At 33.9% G+C, this 20040-nt stretch overlaps 1 protein-coding gene across 19 annotated transcripts in view; it reads right to left on the reverse strand.

The window, feature by feature from the left end:
* PPP1R9A (protein phosphatase 1 regulatory subunit 9A) overlaps positions 1-20040 on the reverse strand; it is a 384913-nt gene that overhangs the window by 79532 nt on the left and 285341 nt on the right. For 12 of the 19 annotated variants that reach the window (XM_015134297.3, XM_015134296.3, XM_015134293.3 and 9 more), the window contains exon 6: positions 11671-11806. In XM_015134297.3, coding sequence (XP_014989783.1) covers positions 11671-11806 — 136 coding nt within the window. Of the gene's footprint in view, positions 1-6045; positions 6112-11670; positions 11807-20040 lie in introns of all 19 variants that reach the window. The other 7 variants (XM_015134291.3, XM_077997040.1, XM_077997032.1 and 4 more) reach the window with 1 other exon arrangement.

Here is a 20040-nt window from a genome sequence, read left to right on the forward strand (position 1 = left end):
GAGTTTTTTTTTTTTTTTTAGTTTTGCTATATTTTTATATCCAAACAATGTGTTATTTTGACATGATTTTATGCTTTATATAAATGGAATAATATTGTGTGTATTTTTCTGTGCCTTTTTGCTTTTAATCCTGTGCTCCTAAGATTCCAGAAGTTGTTGCGAGTTGCTGAATCAACATATAATTTCATTTTATGACTATACAATAATATATTTATCCATTCTCTTGTTGATAGAGATGTCAGATATACTCAAATTTTGTTACTACTACAAGAACAATATTATACATGTCTTACAGCTAATGTATATGAATTTTACTAGGGTGGTTTACAAAAAATATAATTGTTGAGTCAACTTTGTTAGATAATGCCAAATTGTTTTTCAAAATGGTTGGGCTTATTTATTTTTCTACGTGCAGAGAATAAGAGTTTCCCTTACTCCACATCCTCACTAAAACTTAAAATATCTGATTTAAATCAATTCAGTGGGTATAAAGTAGTATTTTATTTTGGGTTTTAATTTTCACTTGCTGATTGCTAATATATTTGGACATCATCTGGTATGGAGATTTCCTCTTCTAAGACATACCTGTTCAAGCCAATGGCCCATTGCAGTCTTTCCTTACTGCCTCATAGAAGTACTTTTTATATACAGTCATGTAGCATATAATGACATTTTGGTCAGTGCTGGACCTTACATATGACAGTGGTCCCATAAGATTATAATGGAGCTGAAAAGCTGTCATAATGTCATAGCACAATACATTACTCACGTTTGTAGTGATACTAGTGTAAAAAAACCTACTGTGTGGCCAGTTTTATAAAAGTATAGTGCATACAATTATGCACAATACATGATACTTGATAATAAACAGCTTTGTTAGTGGTTTATGTATTTAGTATGCTTTTTACTGTTATTTTAGAGTGTAGTGCTTCTACTTATTTAAAAAAGACTAACTGTAAAACAGCCTCAGGCAGGTTCTTCAGGAGGTATTCCAGAAGAAGGCATTGTTATCATGGGAGATGACAGCTCCATGTATGTTATTGCCCCTGAGACCTACCAGCTACACAAGACATGGAGGTAGAAGATACTGATGATTCTGACCTTGTGTAGGCCAAGGCTAATGTGTATGTTTGCGTCTTAGTTTTTAACAAGAAGATTTAAAAAGTAAAAACTTAAAAACAGGAAAAAGCTTACTGAATAAAGATATTTTTGTACAGCTATACAAAGTGTGTTTTAAGCTAAGTGTTATTACAAAAGAGTCAAAAAGTTTTTAAAAATCTAAAAGTTTATAAAATAAAAAAGTTAGAGTAAGCTAAGGTTAATTTATTTTTGAAGAAAGAAAATATTTTTAAATAAATGTATTGTAGCTTAAATATATAGTGTTTATAAAGTCTGCAATAGTGTAATGTCCTAGTGTTCACACTTACTCACTGACTCAGCCAGAGCAACTTCCAGTCCTGCAAGCACCATTCATGGTAAGTGGCCTCCATGGGTGTACCATTTTTTATGTGTTTTTTTTTTTTTTTTTTTTTTTTTTTTTGAGACGGAGTCTCGCTCTGTTGCCCAGGCTGGAGTGCAGTGGCCGGATCTCAGCTCACTGCAAGCTCCGCCTCCCAGGTTTATGCCATTCTCCTGCCTCAGCCTCCCGAGCAGCTGGGACTACAGGCACCCGCCACCTCGCCCGGCTAGTTTTTTGTATTTTTTAGTAGAGATAAATATACAACTTGGCATTGTTATCATGGGAGATGACAGCTCCATGTATGTGTGTGAGGTATGTGTGTATTTGTGGTATGTGTGGTGTGTGATAGAAAATACATTTCTAAGATTTAAGGCTATTTCTAAGTGAATACATTGGGAAGGAGATAAGGACATATATGCAGTATTGTAATTTAGGCCATTTTGACTATTCTGTTTCAACTGCAGGTTTATTCAGTTATGACTAAAAAGAAGGCATGTTACTGTGAGTCAAGTATGTTAAGTATGTTCTGCTTTTATTGTAATGACATTCTAGAATTGAGTATGTTGTGCTTTTATTCTAATGACATTCTAGCTATGATATCTCTTTTATATGTTGCTTCATATGGTTTACTAATACTTTGTTTAGGACTTTTTTGCATTGTTTTTATGAATGGGATGGACCTATAAGTTTTCTTTGTCATCGTTGTTAGCTTTTGGTACCAAGGTTATGTTTTATTACTTCATACATCTCACACTCTCAAAGTTTTACTGCATTCCTGGTATCAAGTTGTACTACTTTTGTTTTTCTGTCTTCTGGAATAAGTTATATGCAACTGGAGATATTTGTTCTAGTTTGGCATAATTGATAATAAAAGGATTTTGACCTTATATTTATTTTCTTTCTTCTTTCTCTTTCTTTTCTTTTCCTCCCTCCCTTTCTTCTATTTTCTGCTGTTTGTTACTCATGGTGCTTTATTTCCCTGTGAACTTTGTACCTTGAAATGGTTAACTCGTATTTCTAGAAACTTTATTTTCTTTGAGTAACAATGAATGCCCAAGGAAAGATATGCTTTTTTTTTTCTTCTGAAAAGTAACATAAATTAAGTCTACTTGTGATCATAATTTCTTAGAAAAAAATTTTTTGGCTCTTCCCCTCAGCACCTAAGGTTTGACACTGGCAATTATCCATGCAGTCCCCGGAGTGATAGATTTATTTTCACTTTACAGAAAGGTGTAGTCCATGGGGTTCCAGCTTTATGACGAAGTTTCCTAATTAGGCATCCCATATCAGGTGGACCCTGGGTTTTGTCTACTATAACTCAAAGCAATACCAATTACAGTATCATCATAACATTTAAGTATTAACGACAATTATGACATTATGATGAGTGAAAGAAGCAGTTCAAGAAAAGTTAAGTATGTTCTGCTTTTATTGTAATGACATTCTAGAATTGAATATGTTGTGCTTTTATTCTAATGACATTCTAGAATTGGAGAAATTAACTTACAGTTTCAAAAAGCAGACTGAATAGTTGTCTCAGGCTGAGAGTGACTACAAAGTTCCATAAGTTAACTATTTGAGGTAATAAAAATGTCTTATATCTTGATTATGGTGGTAGTTACTCATCAAACCATTAACTTAAATACACTGAAAATTGGTGCATTTTATTGAATGCAAATTATTACTCATTAAAGTTGATATTTCAATGGGACTATGTAATGATAACATATCAAATTATACATTTAAGATCTGTGCATTTCACTCTATGTCAAATTTATCTCAATAAATCCATTAAAAAAATCTCTTTAGGAACTGAAACTTCCGAAATCAACTAGAGTTTTTAACATCCTTACTAGCTTCAATATCAGTTAAAAATAAATGAAGCCTTTATCAAGCCTGACAAAACTCCATGATAAAGCAGCTTTACCATCTCAATCCTTGGCCACGTCACCATTCAGTTTTCATTGCAGATGGAAATGTATTTCTGTGACAGAAAATATGTTTCTATGATTTAAGGCTATTTCTAAGTGAATACATTGGGAAGGAGATAAGGACATATATGCAGTATTGTAATTTAGGCCATTTTGACTATTCTGTTTCAATTGCAGGTTTATTCAGTTATGACTAAAAAGAAGGCACGTTACTGTGAGTCACCAAGTTGCTATTTTGATAGTCCCAAAGGTTTTCAAGGGATAAAATATGCACATTCATTTTTTTCTGGTTTTACATGAAGAAGATTGTGGTTTAGTGTGATAGAGATACGGTCTTCTTGCAAATTCATGGACTCTCAAGACAATTAAAATGTTGTAGCAAGCAAAAGCCCATTAAAACCTGTCATTGAAGAGATTACAGGCTAATGGGGGGAATTTATGGATAAATAATGATAGAAAGAGATACACACAGTACCGCTAGCCCAGCAATGCTTTGTGAAGGAGATGAAACTTAAATGGAACCCTGAAAGGTGAACAGGATTAAGTTGACATACAAGGGCAACAGAGTCCGTGTACTACACCGTAAAAGGTAGAGGAAACAAAAGGCCTAGAAAAACTAGGGGATCCCGATGGCCTCTGGGAAAGTAAGTCTGTTTCCCAGGCATCCATCTCTCACTGTGTTTTTTAGCATTTTAGAATGTTTTGGTAAATTATTCATACATTTTTAAAGTCAGAAAAATACTGTCATTTGTGTTAGTTTCTATGACATCTCTTTAACACTGCAAACTGTGTTTCATCATTGTAATATTGAATTGTTCTAGCATAGTTTCTAGGGAGTACAAAGTCTACACTTTCAGAGAAATTTAATTACATGGAAGAATTTGATAAAGTTTATTTGGTATTTCGTATCTAGCTCATGAGTAAATAACATCACAATGTAGCAGTGGGAAGGAAAATATATTCAAATCATTTGCATCATAGTTTTTTTAAATCAAAGAAAATGAGCTACAAAAAGATGACATTGTTTAGATGAAGGTTCCTATCCTAACCTGTATCTCCCCTTTACCCATCTTTCTGTCTGTACACAGTGTATTAAAAAATAACATCTCCATATACAAAGAATATTTCTAGAGAAAAATCTTTCAAGTACAGGAGGATGTCTACCCTGTGGGGTCAGAGTGTGTGTGGTGTGTGTGGTGCATGTGTGAGGTGTGTATTTGTGGTATGTGTGGTGTGTGAGGGTGGTGTGTGTAGTGTGTTTGTCGTGTGTGTGGTGTGTGTGTGGGTATGTGTGGTGTGAGTATGGTTGCGTGGGTATGTGTGGTGTGTATGTGTGGTGTGTATGTTTTTGGGTATGTGTGGTGTGTGCGTGTGGGTATGTGTGGTGTGTGTGGTGTGTGTGGGGGTATGTGTGGTGTGTGTATGGGTATGTGTGGTATGTGCGTGTTGTGTGTGGGTGTGTGTGTGGGGTGTGTGAGGTGTGTATTTGTGGTATGTGTGGTGTGCGATGGTGGTGTGTGTAATGTGTTTGTCGTGTGTGTGTGGTGTGTGTGTGGGTTTGTGTGGTGTGAGTGTGGTTGCGTGGGTGTGTGTATGTGTGTGTGGTGTATGTGTGGGTATGTGTGGTGTGTGTGGGTATGTGTGGCTTGAGTGTGGTGTGTGTGTGTGTGGGTATGTGTGGTGTGATTGTGGTGTGTGTGTGTGTGTGTGTAGGTATATGTGGTGTGTGTGCATGGGTAGGTGTGGTGTGTGTGTGTGTGGTGTGTGTGTGGGCAAGTGTGGTGCGTGTGTGGTGCGTGTGTGAAGCGTGCGTATACACTACTTAGGCTAGAGCACATATGGATAGAGTCTTAAACAGAATGTTTTCCAAGCACCTTGTGATTCTGGGCCTCAATGACAATGACCGTTGCTATAGATTTGGGGATCATAAACCAAAGGATGTAATTAAATTTAATGATTTTAGAGATTAGACCAAATTGGAGTCTGTGAACAGGCTGTTAAATATATTTCTTTTATTCTTCAGGCTCCTCTAATTGCCATAAATCAGCCTGCCTTTTACATACACTCAACCTCCATTTTTAAGCACCTCTATCTATATTAACAGCAACTAAACATAATGAGAATTATTTTATTATTTAAAGTATAGTATCATTTTAGATATTTTGATATGTCTACCATATAAATCATGCAACTAAATGCTACTATAATTTAAAGATATATGTATCTAGTGTTTTGAAAAATCAAGAATTTTGTATCAAAAGATTAGTTTCTTAAAAAGTACTGGATTTACAGACAGTATAAATCACTATGTACATTATTACTGTATAAACATCATACAGACCTGCTGTTGGACATTTGTTTTTTCCCTTTAATTTCAATCACAAGATATTTAAAGTGTTAGGGGTTAAAAATATCCATGGCTAAATATTAAGAAATGAGTCTAAATTGCAGAAGCTATACCTAAAATATATGCTATGTTTCAGAATTAAATGTTTTTTTATGATTATTTTCAAACTATTATTCAATGCACAAAACACATCACTCTAGAGAAGTTCTTCAGAACATACAGATAGTTAATAAGACACAAAGAATATTTAATTTTACATATAAAGCAGGAAAGTACAGGTAAGCATTACTTTCAACCAAAAAACAAACCTTAAGAAAATAGTTGTTATTGTTATTGCAGTTGCCAGACATTCCTTGTAATTCAGCCACAGTGTTCTAAAATGGTTGACAAAAAATATTAAAGAAGGCTTAACCCCCACTGCAAAGAGAAAAGCCAAATGATAAAGGATAGAAAAACACTGAGTCCCAGTACTTACTGTTATACACAGTGTTAAGTACTAAGACAATATTGCTGCATGTTGGTAAAAAATGCCCCCACTCTTAGTTTCTCAGTATTATTCAGTATAAAGTCTATTTACATTATTGTATTCACATGATTAAAAGGCCAACCATAATAACTGCAATCTCTTGTTTACACACACAAGCTGTTTCCAACTAGGAATGGCAAACAGTATGAGTCAAATTTAATGTTATCCCTCTAACACTTTTTATAACATAAATATTATATTCTTGTATACCTTTTAATACTTATGCAAACCAAAGCTTCCATTATATTTTTCCTCTAATTATTACATGCCAACACAAGCAATAAAAAACCATACCCATGTGGGCAGCTACTCTAAACTGTATTTAATACTTTAAAAGATTCTAAAAATATATTGTTGCTATAACATTCTTATAATGATATTAATTTCCAGTAATGAAAACAAATTATGAAAGAAAGATTAAATTATATTTTAGAAGAAGGGGCTTCAGTTTCTGGAGTGATGATTAACCTTCTTATGAACTACTGCCTAAGGAGACTTTGAAATGCTATCTATAGCTAAGACTTTACAATGTCATAAATATTATATCTTAAAAGAATATTTAAGGAAGCCAAATAATCATAATTTTTACAGTGCAATACTTTATTTTAATTTCAATGACCATACTTATTTTCTAATTCAGAAATGGAATATAGCACCAGTTCATACTGTATTTCCTCTAAGCCTGCAGCACTTCAAACTGCACAATGCTCTTAAATAAAAAATACTCATAATATATACACGCTACACAAAATATATACCATAATTACATCATCTCACTACTAAAAGGCTACACACTGATAGTGGTGGAGCATGACAAGAGAGTAAATGTAATTAAAAAGTTAAATTCTAGTTGAAAAATTTATCATACCCCCCAAGTGTCATGAAATAGTGCTGACTGTCTGAGGGATTTACTGAAATCCTCCATGGCAACCTTTCAGATTGTTAGAAAAGAAAGAGAAAGAAAGAAAAAAACCCAAGTGATCAATACTTCTATTAAACAGAAATTAAATCATGAATCACAGATATATTCAGATATACATTTAAAATTTTTCAATTGTTCAGATATTCATCTCCCTCTTCTTAAATAGGATCCTCCTTTTTATTCTACAGCTTTTAAGCAGAGCCATTTAAACATTTTTTTTTTAAATCAGAATGTTTAACAGAGAGTAAACAAAAACAGGGATGCAAATTAAAATAAAATTGGCTCTTCGCTTATTTTAAACCCTTCTAAAGATGTAGAGGAAGAAAAAACAGAAACAGCAGAAATTTAAATAGTTTGAAAATTATCTATATAGCTTAAATTCTACTAGAGTATGACTTATAATTTCCTAAAGCATTGAAACAGATATGTCTAAGCATACGTAATATATTGTAAGGTAATCTTACTCAATATAGTTCTTAGAGCTCCACTGTAGGTTTATAATTTCAGGAGCTATTTCTCCCATTGTGATGTTTTCCATGTAGTGAATGCAAGCAAGCAAATACCCTCTGTCACTGTGACAAGTTCCAAGTTACAATCAACTGGATGATTTGATGAAAAACAGAAGCTATCTATCCTTCAGCAGAAAATGCTGATCTAAGAGCTGGCTCTGGAAATCAGTTGGATGAACTTGGTTGCTCTGAATCTAATTGGAGGTTTTCCTTACTGGTGCAGGGAATGTCACAAGGGATACTGTCAAATAAAAATAACTCTAACTTGGAAATCACAAGATGATTCTATAAATCATAAAAGTAAAAAACCAAGTGACTGATTACATACACACATCCAGGCCTTATTTTAACAAAGATATATCAATCAATAAATTGTTGGATTATATATGAAATTAACTCAATTATTCAAGGAGCATTTATTCATTATATATTCAACATTTGTTCTTCTCATTTCCTTTATGCCTCTTGGGCATTTTATTCTTCGTTCACAAAGGAAGACAGGGAGTACATAGAAAATGGGGAAAAAGCACTCAAATCAATCAATTTAATAATATTTTTTAGGCCGAGCGCAGTGGCTCAAGCCTGTAATCCCAGCACTTTGGGAGGCCGAGGCAGGCGGATCACGAGGTCAGGAGATCGACACCATCCTGGCTAACACGGTGAAACCCCGTCTCTACTAAAAAATATACAAAAAAACTAGCCAGGCGTGGTGGCGGGTGCCTGTAGTCCCAGCTACTTGGGAGGCTGAGGTAGGAGAATGGCGTAAACCCGGGAGGCGGAGCTTGCATTGAGCTGAGATCCAGCCACTGCACTCCAGCCTGGGCGACAGAGCGAGACTCCGTCTCAAAAAAAAAAATAAAAAATAAATAAATAATATTTCTTAGCATTAGAAAAAAAAGAATTTGAATCAAATGATAATTTGAAATTTTAACATTGGAGTCGATTTTCACTATTTGTACAGCTTTCATCTCTCCTATATAACAAAAATTAACAGTTGGTTTTTATCTGGGCATCTTTTGGTGAGGCAGTGTGTAACATACAAAAAAGGGAAAAAACCCAAGTCACAGAGGAGGATGAGAAAGAGATACAAAGGAAAATTCTCTTTGACATTTTTCCATAAAGTGAGTTACTTGGAGTAACATAGCAAGCACCTTGTTTTTACTTCTACAACTTGCAGAAAGAAAAAACAATTTAACTCAAAGCTAAACTAATTTTAAAAATTGAGTACTCAATCATTCTTCCCTTTAAACTCTATGAAGATGATTCTTACGGACTGTTAGATAGAGTAAAATAATTATCCAAAGACTTGATTTCCCTATTATTAGAAATACAAAACAAAGAATCATAGAACCTGAACTGTAGCACCCCAAACAGTAATTCTCTTAACATCTTTTGTTACCCAGTTATTCTGTGTCTGCCTGAATAGAGCAGGAGTGTTCTGTATACTCTACTGAAAAACAGCACAGTGTGTTGCAAAGAGTCCAGGCTTTTGAGCCAGCAAGACCTTGTTCCAGTTCCAACTCTGCCAGCTACTGGACATACCACTAGAAGAAACCTCAGTTGCTGCATTTCTAGGGAAAAAAAAAAATCTCTTCTGGCTGCATCAAAGATTAAATGAGATCATGTAGGAAAGACACCTTGCAAAGTGCCTGCCACTAAATATTTACTTAATTTCCTTGCCCCTGACAATATCTGCTCAGGTGACAACTCTGATTACTTTACAAAAGCAGGCAAACAAACAAACAAAAATCTATAAGCAATCTGCCATTTAAGATGTGATACATTCCTAAGTATAAATGTCATGTAAAAAATATTCTTTTTCCATCTATTCAAATTATCAAGTTAAAGAAAAATCTGGGCCAGGTGGGGTGGCTCACACCTATAATCCTAGCACTTTGGGAGGCTGAGGCAGGAGGATTGCTTGAGGCCAGGAGTTCAAGACAGGCCTGGACAACATAAGTGAGATCTCATCTATTTAAAAAAAAATTTTTTTTTCATTAGCAGGATGTGGTTCTGTGTGCCGATAGTCCCAGCTACTCAGGAGGCTGAGGCTAGGCAGAAGGTTGGCTTGAGCCCAGGAGCTTGAGGATATATTGAGCTATGCTTGCACCACAGCACTCCAGCCTGGGTGACAGCAAGACCCTGTGTCTAAAAAAAAAAAAAAAAAAGAAAAAGAAAAAGCTAAATCTTATATCAACTTTTGGGAATGAATGAGATCAGTGCCTCAAAATAACTGTAGAAAATGTGTGGTCTGTGATCTAAATGTTTTACTTGGAGTGCCTTAAAAAGGTGACTATCTTGTTTGCCCCCTCTGCTTGTTAGACTTGATGGCTTATTTCACATTCATGGAACATTAGAAGCTGGAAGGAATTTTGTGATCTAGCCCAATCCCTGTGCTTTCAGGCCAAAGACACCAAGGCACACAGACTAGAAAGCCTGGCCACGTCCCCTTCCACCACTTGATGTCACTGTACTCCCCTGAACCTAAGACCAAAAATCCTAGCACAGTGAGGATGCAAAAATCAAACCTGCAGAAAATGATTCTACAATCTTAGAAAAAGCTTGCAGTCAAAGCAAATTGGTGTCTTTGATAAAATACAAAATACTAATGTAGAGAATTGAAAACCAAGAAAGATACAAGTTCAAAATATTTGAGGAAATCCCTTTTTTAGTTTGAAAATTCAAAGAGAACATTTTTCATGCAAAATATCTCAGTGTAATGAAAATATACTTGCCATTTCAAATGGACTCATCAAGTAAGAAAATAAATTAAATCAAGTTCTAAGAGTCTAATTCATTCACTTAAAGGATTTCTAGTGTATTATTCTTTGATCAAAAGTTAACAGATATACCACCTCTAATTTTCTACTAAAATAAGTAGAGAATATATCCTCATTATACCACGTATTCATGAGATCTTAATATATATTGGGATTAAAACATCTCAGATTAAAAATATGTGAAAATATTTGAATGTCTGTTTATTAATCTCTATATCCTGGCTAGAAAGCAAAATTCTGAAAAGTTATATATTCAGAAAAGAAGGGGTTGAATATATGAAGTTTCACTGTGGTTATATCAGCTGGAATGAAGAATATTTATTTTATCTGAATATATACTAGTATATGGAGTATAAAATACTACAATTAAATTGTTGATGGATCTTTTGACATGCCAATATGAAACATATGCATGTTTAAATGTGTTTATAATAAAGCATGTTGTCCCGTTATATCAATGTACATTTGACAATGACATTAGAAACAGACCAGCATCTGTATTATATTACAGCACACAAGGGTTCTGGAGAGCTGTTTTCACTTGAGGGTTAGCTTCTATTCATTTACTTGATCTTTTACAGAAAGCAGGATGTAAAATTATTCCAATATGTATCTACTCTATGGAATATGTGCTAGTGGAAAGCTTTGTTCTGCATTATGTTAGCACAAATCATAGTGAGCAGATCCAAAGAACTTTCTCTTCCTGGGGGAAAAAGACACTGGAAACACTCAGCAATCTTTACTACTTTTCTATGTATATTTGTTTGTGTTTGGGTGTGTTTACCAAGTTTTTGGAAAAGCATTACATACTATAGTAGAACATTTGGAAAAGATTGAAAAAATATAAAGCAGAGAGAGAAAATCGCCCAATTCCACCAATAAAGACAGACATTATTCACATTTCTGTGTTTTTATCCTTTTCTGTTTCTATGACTTCCTTTATAATAGTGCAAAATATAAGACTTATTTGTGTCCACAGTCTTCATACTGTAAAAAGGATACCATGACTTGATTCTTAAGTGTGTATCAGATGCTAGTAGTATTTCTTTTCTAAGGTAGAATTTTAGTTCAATGTGGACACACCTTCCTCAAGAAACTGCATAAAACCTGTCATACTGTTTCATACTGTTATACAGTAGAGAGAGTTTCATGAATTAGAAAATGTGGGAAAAATAATCATTGCAAGCACTACTGACCTCGTCATCGTCGGCATCATACTGGGCATAATGCTGTTCCAGCAGCTCTCTCTGGCGCCTCTCCTGTTCCAGTGTCTGGCTTATCAACTGGGCAACCTCACTCACTTGTCCTGGTTTTTCCCGCCCAATAACAAATCTGTGGAAAGGTTAACAAAGACTAATATTTAAGACTCTCCAACAAAAAGGAGTGCTAAGAAAAGTAACAAGCAGGTTTGATCTCAGCAGGGTCCATCAAACCTCAAGAAAGTAATATCACCTACGGACTTCAAAATGGTTTTCTTGGGTGAGAAGAAAGGTTAGATGAGCAATTGAAGTGATTTTTAATGACACAGCTCATAAAAGAAGGGGGGAAAAGTAAAGGACCATAAAAATTATCATTTTAAGAGAAGATGTAACATAGGTAACCCATTCTGCAGCACTTTACACATTTTTGATGCCATACAAAATGGAAGCAAGCTCATAATTTCCTGTACCATTGAACTCAAGAAGCATTTGCATAACTATAACAAAAATTGTTCAAAAACATTTTGAGGGCCAGGCGCCGTGGCTCAAGCTGTAATCCCAACACTTTGGGAGGCCAAGGTGGGTGGATCACTTGAGGTCAGGAGTTCGACAGCAGCCTGGCCAAGATGGCAAAATCCCATCTCTACTAAAAATACAAACATTAGCCAGGCTTGGTAGTGTGCACCTGTAATCCCAGCTACTCTGGAGGCTGAGGCAGGAGAATCACTTGAACCCGAGAGGCGGAGGCTGCAGTGAGCAAAGATTGTGCCACTGCACTCCAGCCTGGGTGACAGAGACTCTGTCTCAAACCAACAACAACAACAAACATTTTGAAGTACAGCATAACTTAGGTGGCTAAATATATAACTTTGGAAATAAGAGAAAGGGAAAACTTAAGTAGTGTTTTTTGTTTTTAAAATGAAAAACTGTAATAAGAAGAGGTGGTGAATTAATTCACTTCCTTTCGGGGAAAAGATAGCATGAGAAGGGGTATGGTTCAATAAATAAAGGGAGGAAAGGAAATATTTGTTGATATTAATGCCTGTAAAAAAAGCCTAAAGAGAAAAACAAGGAAGATATTTCCTTATTGCAAGCTACAGTCATTTACGATATATTCTTGTCAACATAATGTGTTGTGTTCAACATTTTAATATTTGTTTTTTGACATCTTTTCACACTAACATACATGTTTCTGTTTTTCTAAAAATACAAGTGTGTCTCCAGGATGCAGTTTCTAAGTATTACTTATCATCATTTTAATATGAATCTTTGTTTAAATCTTGTTTCTACATTTAATTGATGCTTTCCTCTGATTAATGTATGTTGCTGTCTTTGATCAATTTTAAAAGAAATATACCATAATTTTTCTGCATAATACACTAAAGGTCAAAATTTTCACCCTTGGATGTTAGTAGTTAATTGCCTTTTAATAAATACTTTTATATAGTTTCAAGCAAGACTTACTTTGAAATTATCTTTAAGTGTTCACTTATCTTTTGCGTTATTTTCCTTTGGAAATCAAGTATTAATAGAATTTATAAATACTATCTTTTTCATCTTTATTCAGGTACAACTTACACACAATAAAATACATGAATTTTAAATGTACAGTTCAATAATTGTGATACATATGTAAACATGTAATTACCACATTAATGAAGATACAGGACATTTCCATCAACCCAAAATATTTCCTTATATTCCTCTCCAGTAAGTCATCTTCATCCTGGGCCTATATTTATCTTTTCCAGAGTTCTATATAAATGGAATTTTAGGGTGTCTAGCTTGTTTGGCTCACCACAATGATTTGGAGGTTTATCCATGTTGATGTAAGTATCAGTTATTTGCTCCTTTTTATCACTAAATAGTTTTCCATTTGTATTGAATACATCATGTTTGGTTTATCTATTTTTCTACTGATAGGTATTTGGGTTGATATTATAAAGAAAGTTACTATAAACATTTGTGAACAAGTCTTTATGTGAACATAAGTTTTCATTTCCTTTAGACAAATAATGGAATTGATGAATCATATGGTAAATGTATATTTAACTTATAAAGAAATTGTCAAATTATTTTTCAAAGTAATAGTATCATTTCATATTCCCACTAGCAATGCATAAAAGCTGACGTTGCTTTGCATCTTCATCAACACTTAGTACTGTCTTTAATAATTTTGGCCATTCTAGTAGGTATCTAGTGGTATTTCATAACGGTTTTAATTTCCATTGCCCATATGATCTTTTCATGTAGTTATTGACCATTCACATATCTTCTCCAGCGAAGTATCTTTTCAACTCTTTTATCCATTACTGAAAATTAGGTTGTCTTTCTATTATTGAGTTATATTTGTTCTTTATAGACAAAAATACACACACACACACACACACACGTGTGTGTGTATTTTATTTTTAAAACAGAGTCTTGCTCTGTCACCCATGCTGGAGTGCAGTGGCATGATCACAGCTCACTGTATCCTAGAACTCCTGGGTTCAAGCAATCCTCCTGCCTCAGCCTTCTGAGTAGCTGAGGTAACAAGCATGTGCCCCATGCCTGGCAAAGTTCATTTTATAATGTTTTATAGAGATGACAACTCATTGTTTTGCCCAGGCTGTTCTTGAACTCTTGGCCTCAAATGATCCTCTCACTTTGGCCCCCCAAAGTGCTGGGATTACAGCCATGAGCCACCACACCTGGTCCTTTATATATTCTTGACACATATCCTGGTCCATGTATGTTCAATATACATATACAAACACATACACAATATACATCTATGTGTTTATGCATTTAATTTATTTATTAACTTGTCCCAGTCTGTCGCTTGCTTTCTCATTTTTTAAATTGTATCTCTCAAGGAAGTCTAATTTATCACTTTGTTTTAAAAATTCACACTGGACACGGTGGCTCATGCCTATAATCCCAGCACTCTGGGAGGCCAAGGTAGGAGGACTGTTTGAGCCCAGGATTTCAAGACCAGCCTAAGCAACAAAATGAGACCCATCTCTAAAAAAAAAAAAAAAATAGCCAGGTTTGGTGGCATGCACCTGTAGTTTTAGCTACTTGAGAGGCTGAAGTGGGAGGACTGCTTGACCCCAGGAGGTCAAGGCTGCAGTGAGCCATGATTGCACCAATGCCCTCCAGACTGGGTGACAAAGCAAGACCCTGTCTCAAGAAAAAAAAAAAAAAATTGATGGCTTTTGCTTCCTACATAAAAAGCCTCTGCCTGATTTAAGATTGTTAAGATTTTCTCCTATTTTTCTTCTTAAAGTGTTTATGTTTTGCTTTTATATTAGGTCAATGATATCTTGTAAATTAATTTTCATGTATGATGTGTGGTAAGGGTGGAGTTTCCTTTTGTATTTCTAAATTGATAATGAATTGTTTCAACACCATATGCTAATAACACATTCCTCTGATTACTATATAATAAGTCTTTAGGTGGTGTGAGTTTTCTAACTCTGTATCAATTGTTTTTCCTCTGCAATTCCATATAAATTTTACAATCAGCTTGTCAGTTTCTAAAATAAAGCCCACTGGGTTTAATTTAGAATTGCTCTGAATTCTAAATTAATTTGTAGAGAACTGACATCTCAGCAAAATTGACTTGTCTGATCCCCGAACATGGTGTATCTATGTATTCATTCCGATTTTTACTTTCTCTCAATAATATACTATGGTCTTCAGTATACAGGTCTTAAAAAATCATTTGTTAAATTTACCTCTAAGTATTTCATGTTTTTTTTTTTTTTTGGATTGTAAGTGATATTGGTTTTTAAATTTCTGTTTCTGGTTATTTGTTTTTAAAGTATAGACATATAATTGATCTTTGAATACTGGCCTTGTATTCTGCAACCTTGCTAAATTCATTTATTAATCCTAGTAGCTTTTTGTAGATTTCCTAGAATCTTTTGATATATAATATCACATCCACTATGAAGAAATACATATTTTACTTCTTCCTTTCCTATCTATTTATTTGTTTATGTATTTATTGCCTTAATGTCCTGGCTAAAACTTCCAACATATATTAAAAAGAAGGTGTAAGAGCAGACATCCTCGCTTTGTTCACTGCTGATCTAGAATTCTAGAACATGAGTTCTAGTTTGCCTAGAGATACACAGAATAATTTTATTTAGTGATATTATGTTTTTTACGGTTAAAGATATATAAAGTCTTTAACATGCTAAACGAATCCATAGACAAATAATGACTACCTTGAATTCATTACATTTTTGGTAAATTTTTAAATGTCAGAAATTATGTCTAATGATACAAATATAAAGCAATTCAGAAGCTTATATCCTAGAATGGTAATTTTAGAAAAGCCTAGATTGACCTTTTATCTTTATTTAAATGCATCATAGAGTAGCATTTCAGAGTATCGCTTACTACAAAGTTGACAGGAAATCGAGGGTAGCAGTTAATGTATAAAACGCATATAAATTGAAAACAGCAGCCTAGCTCAAAGTAAAAGGTAAATTAGAATTCAAATTCATTTAAGCCATAAATTCTTTAAACTTATTTGAGAATGTTATTGCCAGATCTTTTAGTTTAACAATTTTTCTAATAGAAATAAAGTTCATTTTCTCTGAAAGACAAGTGCTACTCAGACTACAATTCAGGGAGAAAGAAAGATGATTTTAGAAATTATCTGCTAGCCAAAGATTAGAAACTACTGTTGCTATTTCCAGAGGTGAATGAAAGTGTCTTAAGAAAGACCCTGTGAGAGATTTTAAAGCAGAAAATTATTTTTATATAGTTCAGATTATAACAGAGTATATAATAAATTATATAGTCATTTATCACAAATCAAAACTCTAATATAATTTGCAAATTTCTTCCTATCCTCAAAAAAAGATCCCTAATTCCAAATCAGAATTATTTGTGAAGCTAAAATTAAAAAGAATAAATGCATTTATAATAGAAGTTTGAGAGGAAATAAGAATCGTTCCACACTGCATGAGAAACTTGCATTTTAAATCATGAAGGCACAGTTGCTCAAAATCGCAGTTTCACTTTCTCAATTTGCCATACAATTTAACGTAATTTACTATTTGTCCAATATTGCTTTGTATTCAAAATCACTCTACAGTCTTATGAAATAGATTTATAATTGCACATAAGACAGACAATTCATCTCATGAAATATACTCACTTTTAAAAGTGTAATGTTAAAGTACATATATCTCTTCATTCAGGCAGCTATTTTGAGCAGTGTTATAGCACCCAGATCCACATATCTTTAAAGCTTTGTAATCCAGTAAATTTAAAGCACAGGTTTGCAATAATAGAATGCCATCCTGATAAGTATGATCCAGATGGAAAGCACGCAGAAGTGGAACCAAACAACAGGCCCCTGCCTCATTTTCCTCATGTGGAGATTAGTATACAACCTCATGTGTCTGAAGGGGTGATAAAAGAATAAAATGTGGCACATACATGAAAGAACTTGAATGCACTATTGTTATTATGATGAAACTGATAAAATCTCCCATACTGAAAAATCTATATCATTCAAATTACCTTCCTGTGTGTTCTTAAGTGTCTGGTCTATTTTATGCTGTCTTTGTAAATATGTCCTATAAGACTTTGTATACAACTAGCATAAAGAGAATTCAGCAGAAAATGTAAAACTTAAAGTAAAGTTATTATTTCAGTTATGAATTTAGAGTATGGGTATGCTATGATAGTACAACTTAGGAGTTAAAATGGTAAGTAAAAGGGAAAACCAGCTTTGATGGGACAAATCCACCAAACTATAAATACCACTTAACGATTCTGTGACCTTGGATGTATTAATATTTCTAAGCTTTTGTTTCCACATTTGTAAAATGAGTATACTAACCATAATAAATACTATATAATCCATAAAAAAACTAAGTATGTGGTGCTTAGTGAGGGTTTAATAAATGTACATTGTTGTTTTAATCTAGACAAGACCAAATGCATTTAAAAGTACTTCCTGTAAATTGATCTGAAACTTTTGTGGCAACATTAATAGATAATGTATCAGCCTTTCACTAGTAAGCAAAGAACATTAAATTGAAAAGAAAATAGAGATGCCATTTCCTATCTATTCAGTAAATAATAAAATAACAAATTAAAATAACAAATTTTAATAGTGCTGAGGCCATGGTGAAACTGCATATTTATACATTACTTATTGATTACAATGCACACTGTTACAATATCTTTGTTGGACAATCTGACAGTAGGTAATAAACACTATGAAATGATGAAAAAAAAGTACTTACTGTACACACTGTCTCAATTCCCTTTTATTTGATCACAGTATTGAAAATAGAGTTGATTTTTTATGAGTAAACCATAGGAAAAGGATAAAATCTTTAATCTAAAATGTGCTCTGAAAACCGAAATTTCTGTTGCCACTGAAATATTAAAGTATAAATCTATATAATCACTTTAATTGAATTTTTAAAACTTTCAAAAATATAACATTAGTCAGCAATAATCAGTCCTAAATATATGTGGCCAAATCAATTGATATTTCTGCACAACTATGATTCATATCTTATACATTATCTTTAACTGAAATGACAACATGTATTGAATCAGCCTGTTTTTAAACTTAAATTTTCTTTAAGATAATAATATTTTCTCTTGTCACATTCTAAACTTTTTTCTTTGCTTCAACAAAGAAAAATAATGTGTGACAGTAAAAGTAATAGTGGGATCTTTTTATCTTTTAGGTATAAAGAATAAATTAACAGAAAACAAATCTAAGGAATTAAATTAAAAATTAAGTATTTTTTCTAAGCTTATCATTGCCAAATAATGCAATACCAAAACTAAAATCTACAATTAAGGTTTATGTTTTTAGCCTGGCTTTTTATTGTGTTAAATGAAATTACCTTGGACAAAAATTATCACTAGATAGAAGGAACAAATACTAGTGTTCTATACTGCTGTGGGATGACTCGAGTTAACAATAATATATTACACAGTTTCAAATAGCCAGAAGGAGGATACTGAATGTTCCCAACATAAAAAAATGATAATGTTTGAGATCACAGATATGCTAATTACCATGATATGATCACTATACATTATATAACAAAACATAATTATGTACCACTTCAATATATGCAATCATGTCAATTAAAAATTTTTATCTTGTTTTAATGTGCATTATTTCACTAAGAACTGCCCTCTCTCTCCTTCATGCTGAGATACAATAAGCCAAAGCAGATACATCACTTATTCCTTTCTTTTCATTTATTATCAGGCCAAGAAATATCCATGTACTGTTCTTTGGAGTATAGGTATCTAGATTATGTGGGATTCATTTCATTAGTTTATTTGGTAAGCTGTCAAATACAAGTTAAACAACAATTAAATTGTATTTACAATTTACTAAACTGAAGTCATAAAGATCCTACATGCTCCACGTAAATGATGAGAGGTTATAAAAAATGATAATTTATGAATTCCTTAGTTTTCAGATTTAGTTGTTTTAATAAAATTTATGTACTAGTCAAAAATGGCACTTATTTAATGTTGAAATTTTAAAAATCTCAACGTGGAATTAAGTTTCAGTAAAAATGAAAAAGCTGATTGTGGAGTCAAGACAGCAGACAGGAGACAGGGCTGACATGTAGCTCCCACTGGGACAGACAGAACAATGTGTAGAGACTCACAATGTGGACTTTTAATCCAGGAACCACCACAGGAATGTACCAGGAAGACTAAAAGAATTCATGGATGCTTTGAAAGAAGTGGCAGGCCACTGGAAGTTCTGAAAGACAGGCCAAAAACTCTGGTGATCTCTCGAAAGTGCCACCTCCTGGCTGGAGGCTGACCAACTTAGGACATTACAGCAACTCATGACAGAACAATCCTGTTCTGAGGAGGAGAAGACAACAGCTAATTCCACTGCCTGCAAAATCCCAGCTAACCAGTGGTCCTCAGTGTGTCCATGTGACAACTTTACTGCTGGCATAACCAGCATTCAAGAAAGCCAGCATCCTCAATGTATCTAAAACTAAAGACTCTCACACAGTCTATTTCACAGCCCTGCCAACTCCACCAGAGCAGGTACTGGTATCCATGGCTGGGAGACCTGAAGATGGATCACATCACAGGACTCTCTACAGACATTTCCCAGCACTAACACAGAGCCTAGTAACCCTGCTAGGTGTCTAAATCCAGAGGAGCAACATCAGTCACTAAAGTCTGGCTTGCAGAAAGTCCCATCCCTAGGGAAAGAAGAAATGTACCACATCAAGGGACCACCCACGGGACAAAAGAATCTAAACAGCATCCCTTGAGTTCCAGATTTTTCCACTGAAATAGGTCACTCAAATGAGAAGGAATCAGAAAAGTAATTCTGGTAATGTGGCAAAA

The sequence above is a fragment of the Macaca mulatta genome, chromosome 3 (genome assembly GCF_049350105.2).
Source record: "Macaca mulatta isolate MMU2019108-1 chromosome 3, T2T-MMU8v2.0, whole genome shotgun sequence".
Lineage (NCBI taxonomy): Eukaryota > Metazoa > Chordata > Mammalia > Primates > Cercopithecidae > Macaca > Macaca mulatta.